Genomic DNA, 24,093 nt, shown 5'->3' on the forward strand with positions numbered 1-24,093 from the left:
GAAAGTATCTAACATGTAATAACAAATACTGTCTTGATAAATAGCATGTTGAGAATGTAGACTCCATGAAAAAAAGCAACTGCATCAAAAAATGCATCCTTTTCAGATTTGCCGTCAGCAAAGCAAATCTGAACAACATAGATTCTTTACTGTTAAGTTTCATTAAGGAAATTCACTCAAGCTTCATAGTGCTGGACCAGCTAAGACTAACAACACAGTTAAAAACTGAAAGGAATGCAAATACACAAACTTAAATCTTATTTTAAAAGCTTCTACCCTTTGCCTGCTTCAGGGCATGGTCACAGTCAGGAAATATGGTTGGAGCCAAGTGGTATTCTAGTGAGGCCAAACAAAACACACTTCTTTCTTTACACAATTCTTTTTTTTTTAAATGTCTATTATTTTAGGAAAAGAAAAGGCCATCAGTATTTGTGAAGAAATACCAACCTCAAGCTCAACAAATCTAAGTTACAGAAGTTTGAAATTGTTTCCAGTTAACAGTCTGCCAAGCCCGAAATCCATATTAAAAGACTTTGTAAACAAAATAAAGCAGAAAGCACTTGCAACTACGCTACAGAAAGACAGAACATCAGATCTTCTATCATTCTTTCTTTAAAGAGCTACAGAAACAATGAAAGACCAACCATTTCTGAGTTAGAAGTACTGCATAATGACTCTATTCTAACCTCTGGCTTCTCAACTCTCTAAGGTGTTAGAAATGTTAAAAAAAAAAGTTAAGTGCAATCAACTTTAATTTTTATAAGAATTGTATTGTATTTACTCACATATTCTCTTTCAAAATAGAAATTTCTTCTCAGTTCTGGATTCCTCCCTAGAATCTCCCTAAATATGATATAAGCAATTATATGGTATTATCTTCTCTTTATTATATCCCAAATAGAACTCCATTACCAATAGTAGATGAAAAAGGTGTATTGATATAGTTTATTATGAGTAAAATAATAGTCATGCTAACATTTTCCACCATTGGTAGTCAACCTGGTCCCTACCACCCACTAGTGGGCGTTCCAGCTTTCATGGTGGGCGGTAGCGGAGCAACCAAAGTATAAATAAAAAGATAGATTTAACTATTGTAAGTTGTTTTATAAAGATTTATTCTGCCAAACTTAGCGAAAATCTGACATAAAGTACTTGATAAATAATTATTATTATATGCTTTAACTTGCTGTAACTCTGCTTTATAGATTTTATAAAGTAAAGTTACTTCCCTACTTTATAAAATCATCATTGTGGAACCAGTGGCCGGTTAGAAAATTTTACTACTAACAGAGATACAAAAGTGGGTGGTAGGTATAAAAAGGTTGACTAGCCCTGATTTAAAGGAAGAAGTAGTCCCAAATATTTCATGATATCTGTATCCGTCACAAAAAAGTTAAAGAAGGTTGTTGTGTTAAACTGCTATGAACACAGATCTTTAGTTGCTGGGAGAGAAAACAGGAATCATGGTACTTAAGCTAGCATTCTAGAAACAGCTGGTTGGTTAATAGATGTGAATAAATGCAATATCTTCCAACACTTTAGATGTAAAATTGTTAGCTAAAAGAGAGATAGTTTATGTGCTGGGAGTGGAAGTGTAAATATTTAGGTGTTGGAAATATAGCAGAGCCAGTAATATGCTGGGGATGGCTTGAACTGGCTTATGAGGGCTGATGAGAAGTTTTAAGGTATCCTGTGTGCTGGCTGATAAGGATACTGGCAGGGTGAAATTGGCAAAGGTGGGAGAACTTACACCATGGAAAATGACAAATGCTACAAATCAGCCCTCCTTCACACCTACCCTGGAGAACTAGCTGTTAAACATTTACCAGCACATCATTGTAGAAGACTGCAAATGCAGTTCTCCAAATCAGCCCATTTTAGGTAGAGGAGAAGAATGACTTGGCCATGCAATTTTTAAATAGCATTTATTTTTTTTAAAAAGATCCACTGAAGGCCACAAAGACAAGTTTAAAAGTGAAAGGCAGAGGCCATGTCCATACTTGAGCAATTCCTTCAAGATTCCGTAAGTCTAGCATTTTACTCAGAAATATATTCACAAACTCAATCTCTGCTCTGTTCTCATTCACAATCGGTGAATGCCCAGGGAGATTCTTTACCGTTGGCTTCTATGTGTATTTATGGGGGTTGATTTTTGATCTAATAGTTTTTACCCCCTTAAAATGAATAAGAGTTGTCTAGAAACCATGCGCTATGTGTAAGTTTAGAGTTTCGTTACATCTCCACCAGGACTGCTGTGTAATGAGGTGATTAAACCAGGTAACCTCCACGAAGAGATAACAGTTGCTTGAAAGCAGGAAGAGATGTGCCACAAAAATAACAAATGTGGTGGTTAAATTGACCAAAAAGAAAAGCACCTTATTTTTCAAAGTGCAGAATATACCCTGCTTGGAGACTTTTGGTAGTAACTTAAAACCTTACAATGTTAAGTTGCATTTTACTCATTGAGATGAACCTGACCCAATAAATTGTGGTTACCAGCCCTTCATGTGGGATCGAAAACCACAGTTTATGTCATCACTGGGGCAACTTCTGTAGCCACACAAGCTATTAGGGTCTGGAAAAATAAGAACCCTCACGTAGGCTCAGACTGTGGCCACGTTCTCTGTACAAATATTTGTTCTCTTCTAAAAGTTATCCCCATAGACGCAAACCCCCAAGCTGACATCCAAAGTCACAAACCCCCAGAGTTACAAAACTTGAATGCAGAACTAGGTATCAATTTAGCTGGAAGATAGTAGAGCACATGTTTTTTGTAGGGACAATCATTAGAAACTATGGGAAGGAATATATCATTTTAAAATAGGATGGTTACCATTTTACATTTTTAGTAACAAAGAAAACGTGAAGTTCATGATATACCATTTTTAAAGCTCACTGTTTCTTAGTATTTTAATTTAGGTCCAAGTAGAATTATCTGGGTGGTGGTGGGGGGACCCTGTGTTAACTGTTTTGAGAATACAAAACAAAGAGGCAGGGGGAGAAGTCGTTATTCCAGACTTAGCATCTGAAAGGAAAATCAAATAGAACACTTTTTCTAAAAAATTAAGCCAAATGATAAACCCATTATGTGAACTTAAGTCAAAAGTTTCATAGTATTTCTCTAATTATCCATGTCATTTTGCATTTGTTTCTCAGTTATCCTTAACCCTCTGTAATGGGGCTTCCACTGATTTTATTTCATTGATACGGGTCTGTGATGGTTAATTTTATGGGCCAAACACTATTCTGGGTGTCTGTGATATGTGGATCAAATCAGCATTTGAATCAGTAGACTGGTTAAACAGACTGCCCTCCCTAATGCGGGCAGGCCTCATCCAACCAACTAAAGACATAAAGGCTGGGGTGGGGGGGGGGGGAGAGAATGTAGCTAATACAGTCTCTTGAAATTTGCTCATAACTCCTTCACAGAAACCAAAATACCCACCCGATGTGTTCCTATCTCCACACCTTTAGGTTGGATGTTTCCCCATAATCTCTTTTCATCAAAATCTTACTCATCATTCAAAATTCAGTTCAAATCCTACCTTTGTTATGAAAAATTTCCAGGAATCTCATGCCAAAACTAAGTCCATCTGCACCAGACCCTGGCAGATTCTCTACCAGTGCTTGGAGCACATTCTTGTATAGTCCCAAGGGGAGGCACTCAGGGTAAAGGAGTCCGAGGGAGGAGTGTTTAGTGGCCTCACACAGGAAGTGCACGATGCTGTGCAAATGTGCGGATTTGATTTCAGATCCAGTTCTCGGGAGAAAGTTACGTATCTTGCTAAGGATGTTTTCAAACCCCTACTTTTATGACCACGGCTGCTTAAGATGGTCACCACTGGAGAAGGCCACTGATCTGGCAGGAGAACAAATCTACCAGAATGAGCACAATAATAGAGCGCTCATGATAGAAAAACAGAGGCCACTCTGGGTTGTCACACAGTTTTAAGACAGAAGCAAACATCTGAAGGCAGACTGTCCTGCGGTGCTCATGAAAAACATGGACGAGACCAAGAACTACAGAAGAAACCCTACTTTGAAAAAGCCGTGCTGTTGGATCACCATGGTTAAGGGCAGGGGTCCCCAAACTACGGCCCGCAGGACGCATGCGGCCCCCTGAGGTCATTTATCTGGCCCCCGCCGCACTTCCGGAAGGGGCACCCCTTTCATTGGTGGTCAGTGAGAGGAGCACATTAACCATCTCATTAGCCAAAAGCAGGCCCATAGTTCCCAATGAAATACTGGTCAGTTTGTTGATTTAAATTTACTTGTTCTTTATTTTAAATATTGTATTTGTTCCCATTTTGTTTTTTTACTTTAAGATATGTGCAGCGTGCATAGGGATTTGTTCATAGTTTTTTTATAGTCTGGCCCTCCAACAGTCTGAGGGACAGTGAACTGGCCCCCTGTGTAAAAAGTTTGGGGACCTCTGGTTAAGGGTGATCAGCCATTCATGAAGAGATGGGACAGGACACTGCTATGAATCCTACAGAATTATAAAACCATTATGTACTTCCATTAGAGTAAGGATTCAGCCATTAACAACACTTCATCACTTTTATAAAATTCTAAATTGATAAAACTCTTTCGTTAATATTCTGTATAGATCCTTACTTCTGCTCAGCATTCAAATCAAAATTTTGGTGAGCTGGGTAGCACTAACCAGGTTAGCAAGCTATCCCGGTCAAACATAAATAAAATAGTATGGTCCATTTTATTTTGCAGCTACTTTGTATATTCCGTATCTTTGCTTTCCCCAAGTTAAATCACAAACCTATAGAGATTTTTATTGTACAGCTTTTATCTTTTACACCATAAGTCAAGTAATATTATATCAATTACTGGATAGACTGTAATAATTATCATCCTAATTGTTTTTCTTCCATCTGTAATCTGACTGTTATCTAAGCTGATGCTAAGCACAGCCTCAGGAGCTGGACAGGGCAGGTCATCAACCATCTCTTTAGAGAAAACTGAGGTTCACGGAAGTCAGATCAGATAGTGATAGACCCAGAAACCCTAACCCCATGGCGGCATTAGTTTCTCAAGTTTAATTTCATTAGATTAATAATGGCACAAAAGAAAGAAGGAAAGAAGGAAGGAAGGAAGGAAGGAAGGAAGGAAGGAAGGAAGGAAGGAAGGAAGGAAGGAAGGGGAGAAGAGAAGAAAAGAGAAAGAAAGGAAGAAAGGGAGAAAAAGAGAGAGAGAAAGAAGGAAAGAAAGAGAGAGAGAGGTGGGGAGAAAGGGAGGGAGTGAGGGAGGGAAGGAAGAGAGAAAAAGAGAAATAGAAAGAGAGAGAGAGAGAGAAAGAGCCCCTAAGTTAAATAACATTTGATTTTCCTTATTTATGCCCAGCTTTGTCTTCCAGATATATACATATTATCTTCATGAGCACATACTAATGATCAAACCCAGTCAAGAACCAGAAGTATTTAAAACAAGTCACATTTTAATACTACTGATACATATTTTTTTTGCAAAAAATATAAAGCATTTATATCAACACTGTAGCCTAGATCCCAAATTACCCTTAATTTTCACACTCCTGAGAGTGTACAAAAATTTAAGAATTATGACACTAGGAAGCAACCAAATTTTTTTTTGTACTGAGCCACTTTCTTTGCTTATATATTTTGTTTCAAAATGAGGCAAGTCAAAATGTATCCTCTGTGTTAAGTGAAGATCCTAGGCCTGAGACCCAACAAATACATAAATATTGAACAGTCTCATAAGGACGATTCTGCATAAAATAAAAGTTGGCGGCCCTGGCCGGTTGGCTCAGTGGTAGAGCGTCAGCGGTCCATCAGGTGTGTGGATGTCCTGGTTCGATTCCTGGCCAGAGCACCCAAGCTCCCATCTGCTTTTCCACCCCTCCCCTCTCGCTTCTCTCTCTTTCTCTTTCTCTCCCGCCCCTCCCCCCCCCCCATGCAGCCATGGCTCAATTGGAGCAAGTTGGCTCTAGGGGCTGAGGATGGCTCGATGGCCTCTGCCTCAGGCGCTAAGAAGAGCTCGGTTGCTGAGCAACAGAGCATCAACCGCTAGTGGGCTTGCTGGGTGGATCCCGGTTGGGACACATATGGGAGTCTGTCTCTACCTTCCTTCCTCTCACTGAATAAAAAAATAAAATAAGATAAAGATAAATAAATAAATAAAAGTTGGCTTAATTGCCAGTCTCACCATAGAAAATCAAAATAATTAAGGAAATGAAGTAATGGAACAAAATATTGATTAAAATACACTGTGGAATTCTGAATAGGAGACTTTTCCAAATGTAATTAAAAGCTCCCCCCAAAAATGCATTACATATTTGAATTCAAATCTAGTTGGGAGCCTTCCTTTCATACAACCTACTATAAAATATTTTTAAAATAGCTTGATTGAGAGATAATTCAGATAGTATACAATTCACCCAGTTACAGTGGGTTTTTACTGGATTTTTAGTAAATACACAGTGTTGTGCAACCACCACCATCACCAGTTAGAGCATTCCCCTGTTCAGAGGAGGAAACTCCGCACCCATGAGCACTCCTCCCCATCTTACCTGCAACCAAAGAAAACCCGAAATCTACTTTCTATGTCTGTAGATTTGCCTGTTCTAGACATTTCATATAAATGGACTCATACAGTAGGTGATCTGTTGTAACTAGTTTCTTTTACTTAGAAAAAAATTTAAGGTTCACCCACGCTGTGCCAGTACTTCACTCCTGTGTACTATAAAATAGCACTCCTGTGTACTATTAAAATATGCATTTATAAAATGCATAAATAAGGCTCTTTCACACTTATTTATGCATTTATCAGCTGATGGGTATTTGGGTTGTCTCCACCCTCTAGCTATTATGAATAACACTACTATGAACATTTGCATACAAGCTTCTGTGTAAAAGTAAATTTTCCTTTCTTTTGAGCATATACCTTGGTTGTGCAATTGCTGTATCATGTAGCAACTCTTTGTATAACATTTTTTTAAAAACTGCCTATTTTTGGTTTGTTTTGTTTTATGGCCAACCAAGTGGGTCTCATTTCTGCTTTAAATTTGCATTTTCCTATCAACTGATGATATCGGTATGCAAGAATAGTTTTTTCAATAAATGGTGCTGGGATACTTGATAACTACATGCAAAAAAAAAAAAAAAAAAGAGAGAAGAAGAAGTTGAATCCCTTACTTCACACTATACAAAAGAATTAACTCAAAATGAATCTAAGAGCTATATGTAAGAGCTAAAACTATAAAACTTGTAGAAGAAAATAGAGGTATAAACCTTTGTGAACTTGGGTTAGATAATGCTTTCTTAGAAATGACATCGAAAGCAAAAGCAATAATAGAAAATACAAATAAACTTGGCTACATTAAAAGTAAAATTTAAATTCTTGTGCTATAAAAACAGTAAAAAAACAATCTACAGGAGAAAATATTTGCAAAGTATGTATCTGATAAGAGACTACCAATCAGGATATATAAAGAACTCTCACAACTCAGTAAAACCAATAAATAACCCTATTAAAAATAGGCAAAGGATTAGAATACACATTTTTTTTCAAAGAAGATATACAAATGGTCAATAGGCACATGAAAAGATGATCAACTTACTCATTTGTAGAGATAAGGAAACTTATAAGACTTATGATAGAAAATTTATAGGAGATCTTATGACAGTAAATTTATATGACAGTGTTTCATGTTAGGTGGCTAATGGCCAGTGAGATCTAGACTAACTTTGTATAGAAAAATTACAACAGGTTTTGAATACAGAAAAACATGGATTTGTATCCAAGAGTTTACTTGTATCCTTAACCTCTTTGAGTCCTGGTTTCTTCATCTCCAGTAAAACCTATTCTATAGGATTATTGTAAAAATTAAAAGAGCCAATATAATTTCTTTAGCATACAGCCTAGCATTTAATATAAAGCCTGGCATTCAATGTGTCAATATACCGTATTTTTCACTCCATAAGACAAACCTGACCATAAGACACACCTAGGGTTTTAAGGAGGAAAATAAGAAAAAAAATATATTCTGAACCAAACGGTGTGTTAAAATAGTTAATAAAATACCATATTTTTCGCTCTATAAGATGCACAGGCATTTTCCCCTCCACTTTTGAGGGGGAAAAGTGCGTCTTATGGAGTGAAAAATATGGTATGTGAACTCCATTCCTTTACCTTATTCTATGTGCCCCTGGCAGATAAGAATACCACAAAGACTCTATGGTATTTAAGCATGAAGCCATGTATATGATTCTGGTGAGGCGGCTTTTACAGAACAACTGTAATCCAATCAAGATTTCCATGTGTGACTAAGCCTTGAAGGGTACTAGTAATCCCAGCATCTGGCCTGAAACTCTTCTTCCTTGGGCTGATAAAGTATCTCTCATTTCCAGACAAACCCTCCCAGTAGATAATACCTAACTTGTAAATTGCCATGAAGTGTAAATAAGAAAACCCATGGGAAAGTACCTACTACAGTGCCTGGGACACGGTATGAATGGAATAAATGCAGGTTTTATCACTGATGTCATCATTATCATTATCATCATCATCATCTTACCTAACAAGGTCTGGTATTTGGTTATTATTCTGTAATTAATGGCTAATTTTAAAAGGACATTTTCACTTCTTTTATGTGAGTCAAGAACATTTTTCACCCTAGAACTCCCCAAAAGAGCATACCATATCTAGAATCCTGTGAAATCTCACCCAATTTAAACCCTTGGCCTTAAGTAATTAGAACAAAAGTCTCTTTCAAAATCAAAGACAGCTAAATTGCAGTACCAGTGTAATTATTGCCTTGTTCAAACACGTAATGTGAAAAATCCAAGACAACATATGCATTAGGAGAGGTCAAGCGGGGTGAATCTAGGAGTGACTTCTGGTGAGAGCACAGGAGGAGGGGAGAGGGGGCTGCAGGGAGCCAGGCACCTTCTTCATCTGTCCTAAGCAGAGATTACTGGATCACCAGGAAACTACAGCTGATGAGTTTCGTTCATCACACTTGTTTTGAGAACCTTGTATGTGACCAGCACTAGGGTAGAAAAGGAGATACTAAAAAATAAATAAAAGAATTCTTAAGAAGGGGACATCAGTTTGGGGAGATAAAACATGTTAACAAGTATGCCATCAGACATTATGAAACAATACAAGCGAAATTACATGGGGATTCAAGAAAGAACTGATCGCTAATACCTGGAGCGCTAAGAGCAACTCACCCACTTAGGCAGACCTTCCATGATGGGTCTGAAAGCCCCAACTCCACCACTGCATCTTTTACTCCCTTCATTATAATTGACCCTAAGCACAGACTGTGGAGTTGGACTGCCTAGGTTCAAATTCAACTTTGTCTCTTACTAATTGGGGGACCTTGGTCAATTTACCCAAGTATGCTGTGCCTCAGTTTCCTCATCTATAAAATGTGGAAAAGTACAGCAGTTATCTATATTGCTGCTATCAGCAGGAAAGGAACAAATCTAAGTGCTCACAACATCATGTAGTCAATGTTCCACACGACATAATGCTACACTGTTAGCATGTATCACTGTTATCATAGTGGCAAGTACACAGTAGGCATTCAGAAGTGTGTTTAACAACTTAATGAAAACTCGAAACGAAAATGTTGCACTTGAGAAAAGATGGAGACAAAGTTTACAAGTCTGAAGCATTGAATTTGAGAGCATTCCTCCTAAGAATCATTTCATGTAGGTGAAGATTTGGACATCCTATTCCATGTCAATTCTAGAAATCATGCATCACTGTAGGAAAATAACTTTGTAACATTTTATAGCCTTTGATGTTATAGTAAAAGGAAAAAAAAAGTTTATTCTCTTGAAGTGTTCTGGAAGCAAAGCAAGTTGTTAGTAAAAGGGGGGCTAAATTTTTAAGGCTGGAAGAAAACCTATTAATTGCTTGGAGGATAGGAGCTATGACTTCCAATGTGCAGTCAAGAAGTAGCACAGTCAAGCACAGACATAGCATGAGCCTCTCCCACACGTTCCTGTAAGTTATTTCTTAGTTCATTGGAAGCCAGTCATTTGTAAAGGAAGGATAGGGAGGAATCACAGGGAGGTATATCTGCTTTAGTTAGGGTGTCCAGCTTAGTTAAAATTCTTATTAAAGTCCTAATGCAGGAAGCAGAAAGATCAGACTAAAGCAACAGACTTTCAGGCCTGTCTGATAATCCATTTTGCTCACAAGGCAGGGGTCCTTGTATGTCTTCCATGCCAAACAGCAGTCAGCTGCAAATCCACCAGCGGACTGTGAGGTCAGCTATCCACCTGCCCACACTCTGGGTTCTTTATAATGCCTACGACTTTCGATAGAAACCCCCACATGAGTCAAAGCCCTCAGGGAATAAGATGAATAGTGGTGTTACCCATGTAGCTGGGGTAATGCTTACTGCTGTTTAACCATCGAAACTTTTATAAAAGTTATGAGACAGAACTTGTTCTTAACACTAGATCATAACTCATCTTCAATAGTTCCCTAAATGCAATTTAAACTTTTCTCAAGATCCAGTGGTTATTAATAAGAAGCTCTCTCCTGAAGCATGTCTGACAAGTTAGGACTGGCAGAAAGGGACCTCCTTCTCCACATGTGTGTGGTGAGTTCCCGATTCCCTTTAGCTAAGGATACAAAATGACTTAGCAAGTTAAGTCTCTGCACAGAGCAGAAAGGTATGCAGTATTATCACAACTTCGGTTTTTCCTGGACTGGTGGTTGTCCAATGAGTATAACTCTTCATGACACCACGAAAATGTCAGAGTTGAGAAGAGAGCTGAATTCTAGGTATGCTACTGCTCTAGAATACCCAGGTATAACAAATACCATCAGTTGTTTTCAAAGTCCTTACCTGGCCCGTCCATGCCCATCTATCAATAGAATGTTTCCACACACTTGGCTGTCAGGCTATTGAACCAAATTCAACACCAGCAATGTGACAACTTCCTCTGGGAGGACAGAGCACAGGAAGTGGCAGACATCCCTGCTTCCAGTTTCCTAGTGTCCTAGAAAGGCTTCCCTGCCTTGCCCGCCTGACTCTGATACAATGCTATTTTCCCTGCAGCCCAGGGACATAATCACAAACCCCTTCTCTTCCATTTATTCTGAGTGTCATGCTTGTCACTTCTTATCCTTTCTAGTTTGGGAATTAGAGGTTTATTAGAAAGATTTACATAAATCAAAATAGTTTCAATGAAAGTCTGAGAGCTCCTCCCATGTGCTAAAATACATGCACTTTGTAACATCTATTTTGGCTGCTTATAGGTTCTCGGCTAGAGGCCAGTTCCGGATAATAAGAAGGCACTGTGGGACTACTGTGAGGGTGCTCTGGGGAGCATGGCACTGACCGAGGACTTGAAACCCTTCATTCACCTGAAAGGTCTTCTCCTGACACGCTTTCCTCCTCACTTTGTTCAGTTTACTTGTGACTATTCCCCAGCTACCCTGTATAAAAAACTCTACTTCTGTCTTTGTTTAGACTCGGACCCCTTCTTTCTTTTAAATCATAGCATTAATAGGCTGTAAGCATGGCACGTATTTATGTATTTGTTTATTGTCTGTCTCTTTCCATGAGAAAGGCAGTTGTATGAAGTCGTTGGTTTATCTGTCTTGCATAGGTGCTCAATAAATATTTATTGAATGATTAAGCCAAGCATCATGTTATTTTAATCCTCCCCATCCTACAAGTGATATAAAGTCTTTTTACAGACAGGAAAGCTGAAGTTGGTTACTACTTGGAGAGCATCATGTGGTCGAGAGCATGGACCCTTCAATCAGACTGCCGGGGTGAGAGCCTAGCTCAGTCACGCCCATCTCTGTGACACGGGGCCAGTCACCGAACCCTTCTAGACCCGAGGCTTCTTTTCTATAACTGGCAAGAGCAGTAACAGTACTGTCTATGTTGTCAGAAGCTTAAACGTATAAAAAGCTTAACAGCTCATGGCTCATAGTAGGTGCCAAATAAGAGTCAAATAAATTCTTAGCTGAGGATCATCTTATAAAAATTACTAATTTTCTCATTCTGATTTTGTACTCATAGCCTCCTGATTATAAGTTGGCTTTCGGTTCATCTGTCTACAAAGAAGTACACATGTGGTTACTCTGGGCCATGTGACACAGCTATGTTTCTCATCATGAATTCATTAACCCTGTGCAATGTGCTAACAAAATCAGAATTCTGAACCAGTAAGACCGAGGCCTAAACCCAGACAAGGTCATAAGGACACACCCGTGTAGTTGCTTAGCAACCTCCTAACCTTCTTCAAACAATACAACTTGTATTCTATTATCCATAACACAAGCTGCTTAACTAGGGAGAAGGAAGTGTCATTGCCTGAGAAACCTTTTCTCTAATCAGCAGAAAATGGTAAGAGATTACAGGTAGAAAAATGAATATCCAGGCAAAGTGAATACTTTGCAAACAAATGCCCTCACCCTGTCCACCGCATATACTACTTCAGAATAGCATAGTAACTGCTTATCCAGGTTTCCCTAGAAACAGGAGAAGGAATGCTTCCCCTCACAAAGGGCTTCTAGCCCGCACCGGAAGGGTAGAGCCAAGTGCCCAGGTCACCAGCAGGTTACCTTGCCCTGATGATCGTGTTTCATTTCCCAGCCCCTCGGCAGCTCCAGCTGTTTGTTTGCAAACATGTTGAGGAATCCCACGAGGTCCCGGTTATGCTGGTAGCGTTCAAAGTGGTGGGTGTCCCGCCGGACTTTGGTGATCATGTGCTTCAGACACGTGTTGTTTGTAAACATGCGGTAGGCACTCTGGAGGAAAGAAGGGAGAGCCAATGTTAACCCACTTGTGACACGCAGAAGCAACGGACACATGGGCACATCTAGTCTTCTGATGGGTATACAGGCTTCGCCATAACTCTAGGCCCACACGTGGAAAGAGACAGCGCAACATATTTATTGTAGATCAAAATAATACAGAAAGACTATAGAAAATAAGGTCATCTTTACTGATGATGTCTAGGCATGTATGGAATCCCATTCTAAATGGGATGTTAGGTCCTAAAGTTGGTTTTAGGCAAAAAAATAAAATGCAAAACAAAACAAAACAAAAAAAACATACACATAGTCAAAATCACACTAAGCTGGAGACAAATATACCACCTTACAGTGAGCCCCAATAATAGCTAGTTTCCCCCCCCCCCCAGCATCGGAACAGATCATTAGCCCTCTGGGTGAATGACAGATGAAGCAGTTGGCATACATTTAGAAGTTAAGTTGTAGCGGAAAGTGCCTGGCATATATTTGCATATTAGAAGCACATGCAATGAGCTAAGTTGCTTTCACAGTTGCGTTGTCTTCCATTGAGACCACAATAGATTGAGATGTTTCATCCCACACCTTCTTAGAGGCATAGCTCAGTGAATGGAATGGAAGACAGAAATGTCTGGACTATATATCTCCATATATATTCTTTTTCTTTCTCTATTTTTCCTGTGTATATATACAGCTGAATTTATATGATTGAAAATGCACACTTCATAAAATTCCACAATATAACCAATTATTTTACGAAAGAACGTTATAGTCTTCATCTCTATGATACTTAAAAGAATATTCTAAAAACTGATCATAAACCATAGGCTGTCCACATAGAAGTCAGTCAACAAATATTCACTGCACAATACCATGACCAAGGAGTAGAAAAGGAATAATTGTATAGATAGACCTATTTTCTTTAAACATCAGAAGGAATATGACAGTCACAAAATGACCTGGCCATGAATGCTCTATCCTGGAATTAAATTACTCTGCTCAGAAAGACTCTGAGCTTTCAATTCCTCTTACCTGAATCTGGGGACCTCCAGGTTGTACTTCATGGGTTCCTTTATTTATTTCAATCTAATATGAAGTAAGGCAAACCCCAAAGAAACCAGAATCCCTGTCAGTCATTTCATTTTAATAACCAGTCGCTGTCATCGCTGGCTCCAGTACTGTGCTAGCTATTGAGGATAAAAGATGAATGAGTATGAGGACCACCAACATTGCTCCTTATTTTCCAGGGTCCTTTAAGAGTGTCTTGTTCAAGTCAAAGCATGTACCGCCAGGGAGTCCCTCTAGAGATTTCTGTCCTTCGGCACAGCAACTGGCAATGTTTGAGATGGTGGGTGCTCCCCACTCTGGGCCCCTAGGTGTCTGAGTGACTATAGGGATCAGAGAACCCTGCCAATGCAATTTGGAATGTGAAACAAACCTTTGTTACCTTAAGTCACTGAGATATGTTGTTTGCCATTATTGACATGTAACCTAAACTACAACATATAAAATAACCATTATATAGTTATTCTGTTTGATTCATCATCATTATATACCTTTCCTTTGCATTAAAAATTTTTCTCCCTATTGAGACAGGAAGGAAGAAAGGAAGAAGGAAGGAAGGAAGGGAAGAAAGAAAGAAGGGAGTGAGGGAGGAAGGCCACATTGAATCATCCCCAAATACTAGTGTATTATATAGTTCCTTAATACCCATGTATCCAATATCTGGAGCTCATATTTCATTAGTCTGAGAAGGTTTTGACGCCTGCGAGGAATTGAGTTCAGAGCCCAGAGTACTGCCAAGGCATGCAGGCAGGCAGGCCTACGCAGAGGCTCGGGGCAATTAGGGAGCAGGAGAAAATAAGAAGGTGAAGCCATGGAAGCAGAGAAGGAGACTAATAAAAGAAGTTGAAGGCTGTCAGAGACAAACGTTAGCTAATTAATAGTTTAGCCTATGGCTGACCTTGCCTTGGAGTTTAACGTACAGTCAGCAAGGCAGCTGTTTTCTGCATCTGGCTCCGTGAGGCTGATCTATTTTCACATAAGCCATCGCAAGCTTAGAGGCCTGAGACCACACTGACTTGGCTGGAGGCAATGGTAATGAGCTTTCAAGTCATATTCCCTAATAAGTCTCTTCAGGGACAAATTTTGGTTGGATAAGTCTGTCAGATAAATCATTACATTAACTGCTGTTCTAAATAGGTGTATCTCGATTCCCCTCATTCTCTCTTCCCCCATTAAAGTAACTAAATAGGCCACATCCTGATTCTTTATCTGGAGCATCAGAAATGCTCCTCACTCTGTTGAAGAAAAGAAGCAGAACATCATTAGGACAAGAAGTAGTTGTAATTAGGTGAAGGAACCCATCCCAGCCTCAGGCTTGAAGTGATTCCCTGGAGGTTGGGCAGCTCTTTAAAAAGCGCAGGAGTCTTAAGGCTGGTCTTATAATTAATTATGTCCTTTCATCTTCCTCCTCTCTACACAGTGAGATGTGTAATACAGTGCAGGTTCAACTGATCTTTGCAGAAAACATCTACCAAAGCAAATTAAGTGCAAGAAAGATTTCTCTCATTAGCAACTAGCAAACAACCTTTAGAACCATTAGCTTTTCAAGTCTGTATAACACGCACATGACAATTAGGGCCTACATAAAACACGTGAGCCAACCAGAAACATCCCTCCAGACTGCTATATTTTTATAAATAAACTACATATGTATTTTGTGTGTGTGTGTGTGTATATATATATATATATGTTTACTCTATTTTTAATATATTTTACATATGTTATTCAATTTATGTACTTTTTTGTGTATGTGTAAATGCAATAAAAAGCACTATTTTTTTAATTAAACAAGAACATTAGAAAAGCAAACAAGTCAAAGAAAGTTGTTCAATTATGCAAATTAAATGCAAACTCAATTATTATGATTGAGCAGCAAAAAAAAAAAAATCAAATGCTATTTTTTATTGCTTCATATTCATTTTGAAATATCCCCTAATTTTTGTGAGCAGTGTATATATAGTTCAAAAAGGATATTTATACACCAGTTAATACAGAACTGCAGTGAAGACTCTAGTCCCAACCCTGTCACTCATGGACAGAGACAAAGAAAGTTACTTAATCTCTGCCTCAATTGGCTCAGTTGTAGGATGGGATAATAACTGCCCTGCTTTCTTTGTAAGGGTGGCAGAATTCAAGTCCACTGGAACAGCATGTAAGAGACCTATGAAGAGGCAAAAATAATTATAAAAATACAAAGTATAAGTAAATAAATATACAAGGGATTACACCCACCATACCTACGTTATAACAGATGAAAGATAGTAGTAAAATTGTTTTCTACTCTGAGGTCTTTGAAGATCTTGGGCCAGAATCCCACTTTCTATTAACTGAAGAAAGGTCTCATAACTTTTCATCAGTTATGTGCTAAGCCCTGCACAAAAAAACCCCTGAAGATATAGGGATGACCACGGCCTGATGACACAAAAGGATGGAGAAAGATAATTATAGGGGGAAGTGGGGGGAAGAGGTTCACTAAAGGCAGAAAGTAGAGTGTGGAAAACCAAGGCTATGACCTGTGGTGGTGCAGTAGATAAAGTGTTGACCTGGAACACTGCGGTCGCTGGTTCGGAACCCTGGGCTTGCCTGGTCAAGGCACATATGGGAAGCAACTACTACCAATTGGTGCTTACCACTTCTCCTCCCCCCACACCTCTCTCTCTCTAAAAATTAATAAATTATTTTTAAAAAGAACGACATTATTAGGAAACAAAGGCCACAGTGGGACACTGAGACACTGACAGTTTGCAGAACTAACAATGAGCAGAGGCCAAAGAGTCGAGAAACTCTGAACAGGTGGGATCCGATCAAAAGAGCCTCATCTTTACAGAAGCTGACAGTGACCAAGATCTGGGCTAAGAGAAAAGATGTATTTACTCTCTCTCTGGGGTTTAATGGATGAGGTCCCTTTTTCATGTTTGAGCTGTTCTTTTGTTTTTGTTTTGGTTTTACAGAAAAAGATGCAGTAAAGGAATATAATTTTCTACCTGAAACAAAAGTAGAGAAGGCAACTGGGACTTGATTCATAGCATAGTCTGCTGATCATCAGAGAGTGATCTCCCCTAGGAAGCTGCTGCACAGAAGGGAGGTGGGCAGTTGTTCTTAGTAGGCAGAGCCCCTTGGTATACTCTCTAACTGGCACAAATTTTGTTTTCCTTTGATGTGATTTAAAATATGCCCCACCCCTGAAGTTAGAAGCGGGGAGGCAGTCAGACAGACTCCTGCGTGTGCCTGACCAGGATCCACCCGGCATGCCCACCAGGGGGCGATGCTCTGCCCATCTGGGGCGTTGCTCCATCTCCACCAGAGCCATTCTAGTGCCTGAGGCGGAGGCCATGGAGCCATCCTCAGTGCCTGGGCCAATGTTGCCCCAATAGAGCCTTGGCTGTGGGAGGGGAGGAGACAGAGAGGAAGGAGAGGGGGAGGGGTGGAGAAGCAGATGGGCATTTCTCTGTGCCCTGACCAGGAATCGAACCTGGGACTTCCACAAGCCAGGCCGATGCTCTACCACGGAGCCAACCAGCCAGAACCTAAAATATGCTTTTTAGTTTTTCCTTCTCCATTTCAAACCTCCCTTACCCAACCTTACTCTTGGTTCTTGTCTCACTAGCAAGAAATAAATACTTGATGGCTGAGGAAATGATCAACTGAATGATCACCTGAATATTTTTAGTGCAAATTTGTTAAAATAACATTCTATAGAGCTCCGTGTGTTTTGTTTGGTTAAATGTTTGAGGTGTTAAAAGTGAAAAATATTGAAAGGGCCTGAGGCTGCCAGGTTGAAACCAGTTTGAAACCTCAGGCTTGCTTGGTCAAGACACATACAAGAAGCAACTACAAGTTGATGTTTTTTGCTCCTCTCTCCCTCCCCGATTTCTATCTTTCCTCTCTTAAATAAATAAATAAATAAAATCTTTAAATATATATATTGAAAAAAAATTAGGCCCTGGCCAGCTGTCTCAGTGGGTAGAACGTTGGCCAGGCAAGCAGACATACCAGGTTTGATCCCAGGTCAGAGCCCACATGAGAAGCAAACATAAGTTTCTCTTGCCCTTCCTCTCCTCCTTCTCTCCTTCTTTCCCTCCCACAGCCAGTGGCTCAGCTGGTTTGAGCATTGGCCCCAGGCGCTGAGGATAGCTCAGGTGGTCCAAGCGTTGGCCCCAGACGGGGTTGCCAGGTGGATCCTAGTATAGGCACATGTGGGAATCTATCATCTCCCCTCCTCTCACAAGAAAGAAAAGAAAGGAAGGAAGGGAAGGAGGGAGGAAGAAAGGGAAGGAGGGAGGGAGGGAAAGAGAGCGAGAGAGAGAGAGAAAGAAAGAGAAAGAAAAAAGAAAGGAAGGAAGAAAGACAGGAATTGAGGGGAATGTTATTGTCATTTGGTAGCACCATAAGAAAATTACATATAAATGTTCAGTTCTTATCAATCAATTAATCAATTAATTCTTTTTGTGTCAGGCTTTTTTTTTTTTTTTTTAGTTTTACGGTGACTATATGCCCTGTATTACCTGGCCCAGTGTTAGTTTCATCTAATTCTGTTCTGTTTAATAACACAGGTAAACACATACTGCTAAACAAAATCTATCTTTCATATTTCAAAAATCCATCAAGAATAGGTATTCTGAATTCATGCTTGAAAAATATCATCACTGTGTCTATAGCACATGTCTCTCATATATGGATACAGATGTGAGCATCTGTACGTATTACTCACTAAAGAAATTTACTGTAACAAAATCAAATAACATTGTTTGCTAGGATGTGGAAACAGCCTTGTCTTAAACAGTCTGCATTTATTTTTATCTTACATGGTTTGTCTATATTTTCAATAATAGGGATTTTGCATTGATCTTATCTAGCTAAAGAGTAAAATGCAGGACAACTTTAACTTATTGACCAAACTGTAAACTCTCACATCATCTATTTTGCAAAAGCATTAAATCTTGACTTGAAAAATATATTTATAAATTTCAGAACGATAAATATTTTTGTTCATTAAGCACTAAAAAGTTTATACAATGGAATTAATGTATTTCTAAGCTTACTAAAAGCCAGAGTAATAGTAATTTGGCATGTATGTTGGAAACATGATTCAGTTGCATATAATGAATATATTTATGCGTGACAATTATTAGACTAACAGGCATAACATCTACAAAAAATATGACACTAATAATGAAATCTAGAGTAATCAGGAGAAATGGTTTATAATGTCAATTTTGGAAAAAAATCTAATCACAACCAACAGGGGGCAGTAGAATATATCTTAAAGCAACCATAATGCAAAACAGAAAAAGAAAACCAGTACTTCATTTCTCAAGTTTTCCTTTAGAGTTATGATAACAAATACATTACTGCTCCATGAAATCTATTTTTTTATGACTATCTTACAATATAAACTGATATCTTCAAATCATACAAAAATGAGAATTAGTTAAGTTTTTAAATTAATATACTGCTTTTGTTATGATGAACATATTCTTTTTTAAAAATTTTTATTGATTGATTTTTAGAAAGATGGGAAAGAGAGAGAAAGAGACATTGATTTGTTGTTTCACTTACTTATACATTCATTGGTTGATTCTTGTATGCGTCCTGACTGGGGATAGAACCTGCAACTTTGATGTACTGAGATGACATTCCATTCAACTGAACTACCTGGCCAGGGCCTGAACATTTTCAATAACATAAACCGGGAATTTATTAGAACAGTTGTAGATCATAAACAATTCAAGCAAAAATAAAAAAGGCCAGATAACAAATCTTAAAATAAGAAAACCAAACAGAATTTTGTTTTGTTACTCATGTTTTTACACGAGTCTAGGACCATGTAGCCTAGCTTCTACTTACTTTTCAAAGCTCAAATCTGACCTTCACTAGTGTCCTATGCTCTCAACACACCAGCAGCACCGAACTGCTACACTAACAATCCAACATATCGGTTCTTTTGTAGTAACTATCAGGACAGCCCTGCAAACTCCATGACTGTCTGGTTTCGCAATTGCTCCTTCTACTCAGGATGTTCTGGCCCTTCTCATTTCTAGGGCAATTTCCTACAAAGCCTTTTAAATCTCTCATAAATGCAAATCCATCTATGGCTTCTCCTGTGAGCCCCCACCTACCCCGAGTTAATCACTCACTCCAACAGGGTATTTTCTACAGCCTTCCATTACTGCCCTGGAATGTTCTCAAGTCTAGGACACCAGGACCCACAGTTGCTGTCATTTTCATGTCTCAAGGGCTTTGCACAGTGCCTGGGACATAAAAGAGAATCAACCAGCTGTTGCTAAATCAAATGTATGGTAATCTTATCCCACTTATATAAATCTGAGGATGACTAGCATGCTATTCATTGTACACCCTCCTCCCGTGCCTTCTCTGTTCCAAGCTAAGCCTGTAAACCAGGATATAATGAGCAGTAAAGCCAGACAGATGCTACACTTATAAAGCAAAGTTAATGAAAGAAGGCAGACTACAGTAATGTCAATAAATGAGTACACACTAATAACCTCACCTATAATTCCTGGTGATAGGATTATGCTGACTTCTACTTTTCCCTATGGTCTTCTTTATTTTTCCTAAGGCATGTAATTTATTATGTTAAATTCAGTATACTCTTCTATTCCCTTAACAAGTCTCTCATTCCAACTATCTTCTTCTTATTCATTAATTATGTATTCCTGTTTATTATGTATTATTAACACTCAGAGTCATCTTCTTCAGTTCCTAGTCTATCTATTCACCCCTTACCCCCAATATTGCCAGTTCTCTGCCTGTGATTCCTTTCATGTTGGATCTTTCTGTTTTCTTACCTCCTAGTCCAGGTTCTTGTCAACTCATGCCATGGTAAATGGATTACATACAGCTAGACTTCTATGGCGACTGTTTCCCTCACTCCAAATCACACCATGTGCAGCTACAGCAACCTTGCTCTAATTACTATCTTCAGCAATCACTCCTCACCCCTCAGAGACTTGTGGAGTAATCGCTGCTTGCCCACTGAGTTATACCCAAACACCTTCCAAAAACACAAAACCTTTCTTTGGGTCTCCCTTATACCTTAGTCAGATTTAGAGCTGTTTACACCCACATTAGCACCACTTATCCAATGAAATTAAATACTTTGTCAAACCAAAACACTAAAAATATTTCTTATTCCTTCCCTTACAACCAATTTTTCATCAAATCTTACTGGTTCTGCCTTCAAAATATCTCCTGAATCCATGCACTTCTCTGCAGCTCCATGCCAACATCACGGTTCCAGCCATCACTCTTTTCTCCTGGGTCAAAGAGCCTTCATTTTCATCATTTGCTTTCACTCTTGCCTTTCTACAGTTTCCAAACTGATACACATCACACTAAGTGCATGGTGGCTTCCCACTGATGTCAGAGTAATATCCAAATTCCTTGCTACACCCCACATCCATCTATGATCCAGATCTCACTGACTTTTCAACCTAACATCACATCCCACCCTCTATCACTATCCAGCAGCCCCTCTTCTCTTTCCAGAGTCTTAGGGTCCCTGCACCTGCTCTCTCTGTTGCTTGGAATGAGCTTCCCTAGCCCTGGCTGGCTTGCTCAGTGGTAAAGCATCAGCCGGCATATGGATGTTCTGTATTTGATTCCCAGGTGCCACTCAGGTGGCACACAGGTGCCACAGATCAAGGCACACAGGAGAAGTAACTATCTGCTTCTCCCAACTCTCCTCCTCCCCACTCTCTCTCTCTCTCTCTTTTCCTCCTGCAGCCATGGCACTATTGGTTTGAGTGCATTGGCCCAGGGTGCTGAGGATGGCTCTGTGGAGCCTTCAACTCAGGCACTAAAAATAGCTCAGTTGCGAGCTTGGCTCCAGATGGGCATAGCATTGGCCCCAGATGGGGGTTGCCGGGTGAACCCTAGCTGGGGCACAAGCGGAAGTCTATGTCCCCTCTTCTCACTTGGAAAAGAGAAGAAGAAAAAAAAATGAGCTTCCCCTGCCTTTTGCCATGGTTGGTGACTTCTCGTCTTTTATCTTTCAACTCAAAATTGTTTTTTCCAGAAGCATTCTATAATCACCTTTCTAAAGTTGCCCTTATTCTCTGTCTATCCTAAGGTAAGAACTTTATCTTATTCTCCACTTTCCATAATTTCAATCATAAGTCATTTTTCGGTAATATTCATTGAATGGATAAAATACCCATGATGCATATGGGACACATTTTTCACTTGTTTTTTCTCATGCACATTCTCTACCTAGAGAGGCTATCTACTCCATTTTTACCAACCAATGACTACTACCTATTCAATGTCCATTATCTATTCCATGCCTGGCCATGTGGTGGCACAGTGGATAGAGTGTTGGCCTAGGACACTGAGGACCCAGGTTCAAAATCCCTAGGTTGCTGGCTTGACTGCAGGCTCACCAGCTTGAGCACGGACGGGGTCACTGGCTTGGCTGGAGTCCCCTAGTCAAGGCACATATGAGAAAGCAATCAATGACAAAGTGCTGCAATGAAGACCTGATGCTTCTCATCTCTCTCCCTTCCTGTCTGTCTGTCTCTCTCTCACTAACAAAACAAAACAAAACAAAAAAACTTAAGCCTCACATCGCAAAGAAATGCTAACTTTTTCTATAATGCTCTATTTTTTCTTCACAAAAGTTAGACATTTTCAAAACATTCTTTTTTTCCCCTAGAAATGGTTTTGTTAACCGCCATAATTGCCCCGCTGGAAACAGGCGTACAACATTTTTCACCATCACCCATGAGCTTCCTATGCCCTAATGCCTCCAGCATGTTAGAATTTCCTGAGTAAAACAGCTTCCCAGTCCAGGCTGTAATTCTGAAATAAATATAGGAAATAGATGGGCATGTGAGTAGAATTAAAAAAAAATTGGTTGTCATGAGAATTTAATGGGGGGGGGAGCTAGGTTTCTTGGTGAAGGAACCAGGATCAGGAAAAGGGTAGAATTTTGGTCAAAGGTCAGAACTAGAGGAAAGGATAGCAAATAGCTAAAGAAGAGATTCTACATAATTTCTATTTAGAACAATGACTAAAAGGCTAAAATTTCTTACGATCTTCTGGTTAGCAAAATATTTTTTTCAGCTGACACTAACATTTTTAGGCCTCTAGGGAAATCATAGTAGTAGGCCTTCTAAAGTATGGGCACGTTATAAAAAGAAGGACATTTCCATCTACTTCATCCTGACCACACTGCCATGCCTCCCCTTCTGCCAAAAAACCAACAACAAAACCCCGATCTTCTATACACACTTCATGTGTCTTTAAAACATTCCTCTTTTTATTGATTCATTTTTATATTCTTTTCTCTTTTCAGCGAGTTTATACCACAAGCTCAAAGCCCAATCAGATCATTATCTGTTGGCAATGCTCAGAAATTTAGTTATTTTTGTATAGGCAAAATATAGTAGTCTTTAAAAGCGTGGGCTCTGGAGTCCATATCCCTGACCTCTCAACCTCAATGACACCATTTAGTAGCTATTCAACCTTGGGGATAGCATTTAACCTCTCCGTGCCTCAGTTTCTTCATCTGGAAAAACTTAACTGTTATCTAATAACTTTGTTTGGACAACTAGGTCAAAACATATATAGTGCTTAACACAGTGCTTGGAACACTGTGCAGTAAGCATTAACTAGTGTTACTCTTACTAGCATTACCCACAGGAGGGTGATTTCCTGTGGCCAGTTGCTTTCCCCCCACATACTTTCAGATTTGATACTCACAGGGTTAGAATGTAGCACGGTGAAGAACTCTGGGCTGATGAGGAACTTCACAGGGGGCGACTGTAACAGCAACGTGAGCCTGGATCTGGAGGTAGAGTGGGGCAGCACGTTCTCCCGGCGGAAATCTGCAGGGGCAGACACCGAGAGCCTTCAGGGAGGGCTTGCCCCGTGACAGCAACACACCTCTTCACTTCCATCTCTGTATATCTACATCATTGGCTATGTTATTTTTATCCCCCAACACTTTTATCTTTGATGTAAATTCATATATAAAAACCAACTGCTCTTAATTACACTAAAACGAAGTTGAGTATTTCTAGCCACTGTTAACGTCTTAATGCATCCTTAGATGTTTTAAGTGATCAGACTTAATCTTTCTCTGCTATTCCATAGATCCAGGGATTAAAGTCATTTCTATTCTATTTGGTTTTGTGATTCTTTCCTCAGTGCTAATAAAAAGTCAAGAATTAAGAGGTCTCTGGGGACTTCTACTTTTTGAGTTGGATTATCAGATCTGATGGAAGATCAAAAGTTCTC

The 24,093-nt window shown here is 39.4% G+C and overlaps 1 protein-coding gene across 8 annotated transcripts in view; it reads right to left on the reverse strand.

Annotated features, from left to right (window-relative positions):
- Positions 1 to 24,093, reverse strand: part of HECW2 (HECT, C2 and WW domain containing E3 ubiquitin protein ligase 2) — a 438,960-nt gene that overhangs the window by 94,035 nt on the left and 320,832 nt on the right. For all 8 annotated transcript variants that reach the window (XM_066232561.1, XM_066232560.1, XM_066232559.1 and 5 more), the window contains 2 exons: positions 23,557 to 23,681; positions 12,580 to 12,765 (listed from right to left, as the gene is read on the reverse strand). In XM_066232561.1, coding sequence (XP_066088658.1) covers positions 12,580 to 12,765; positions 23,557 to 23,681 — 311 coding nt within the window. The remainder of the gene's footprint in view (positions 1 to 12,579; positions 12,766 to 23,556; positions 23,682 to 24,093) is intronic.

This window comes from Saccopteryx bilineata, chromosome 5 (assembly GCF_036850765.1).
Source record: "Saccopteryx bilineata isolate mSacBil1 chromosome 5, mSacBil1_pri_phased_curated, whole genome shotgun sequence".
NCBI classification, from domain to species: Eukaryota; Metazoa; Chordata; class Mammalia; order Chiroptera; family Emballonuridae; genus Saccopteryx; species Saccopteryx bilineata.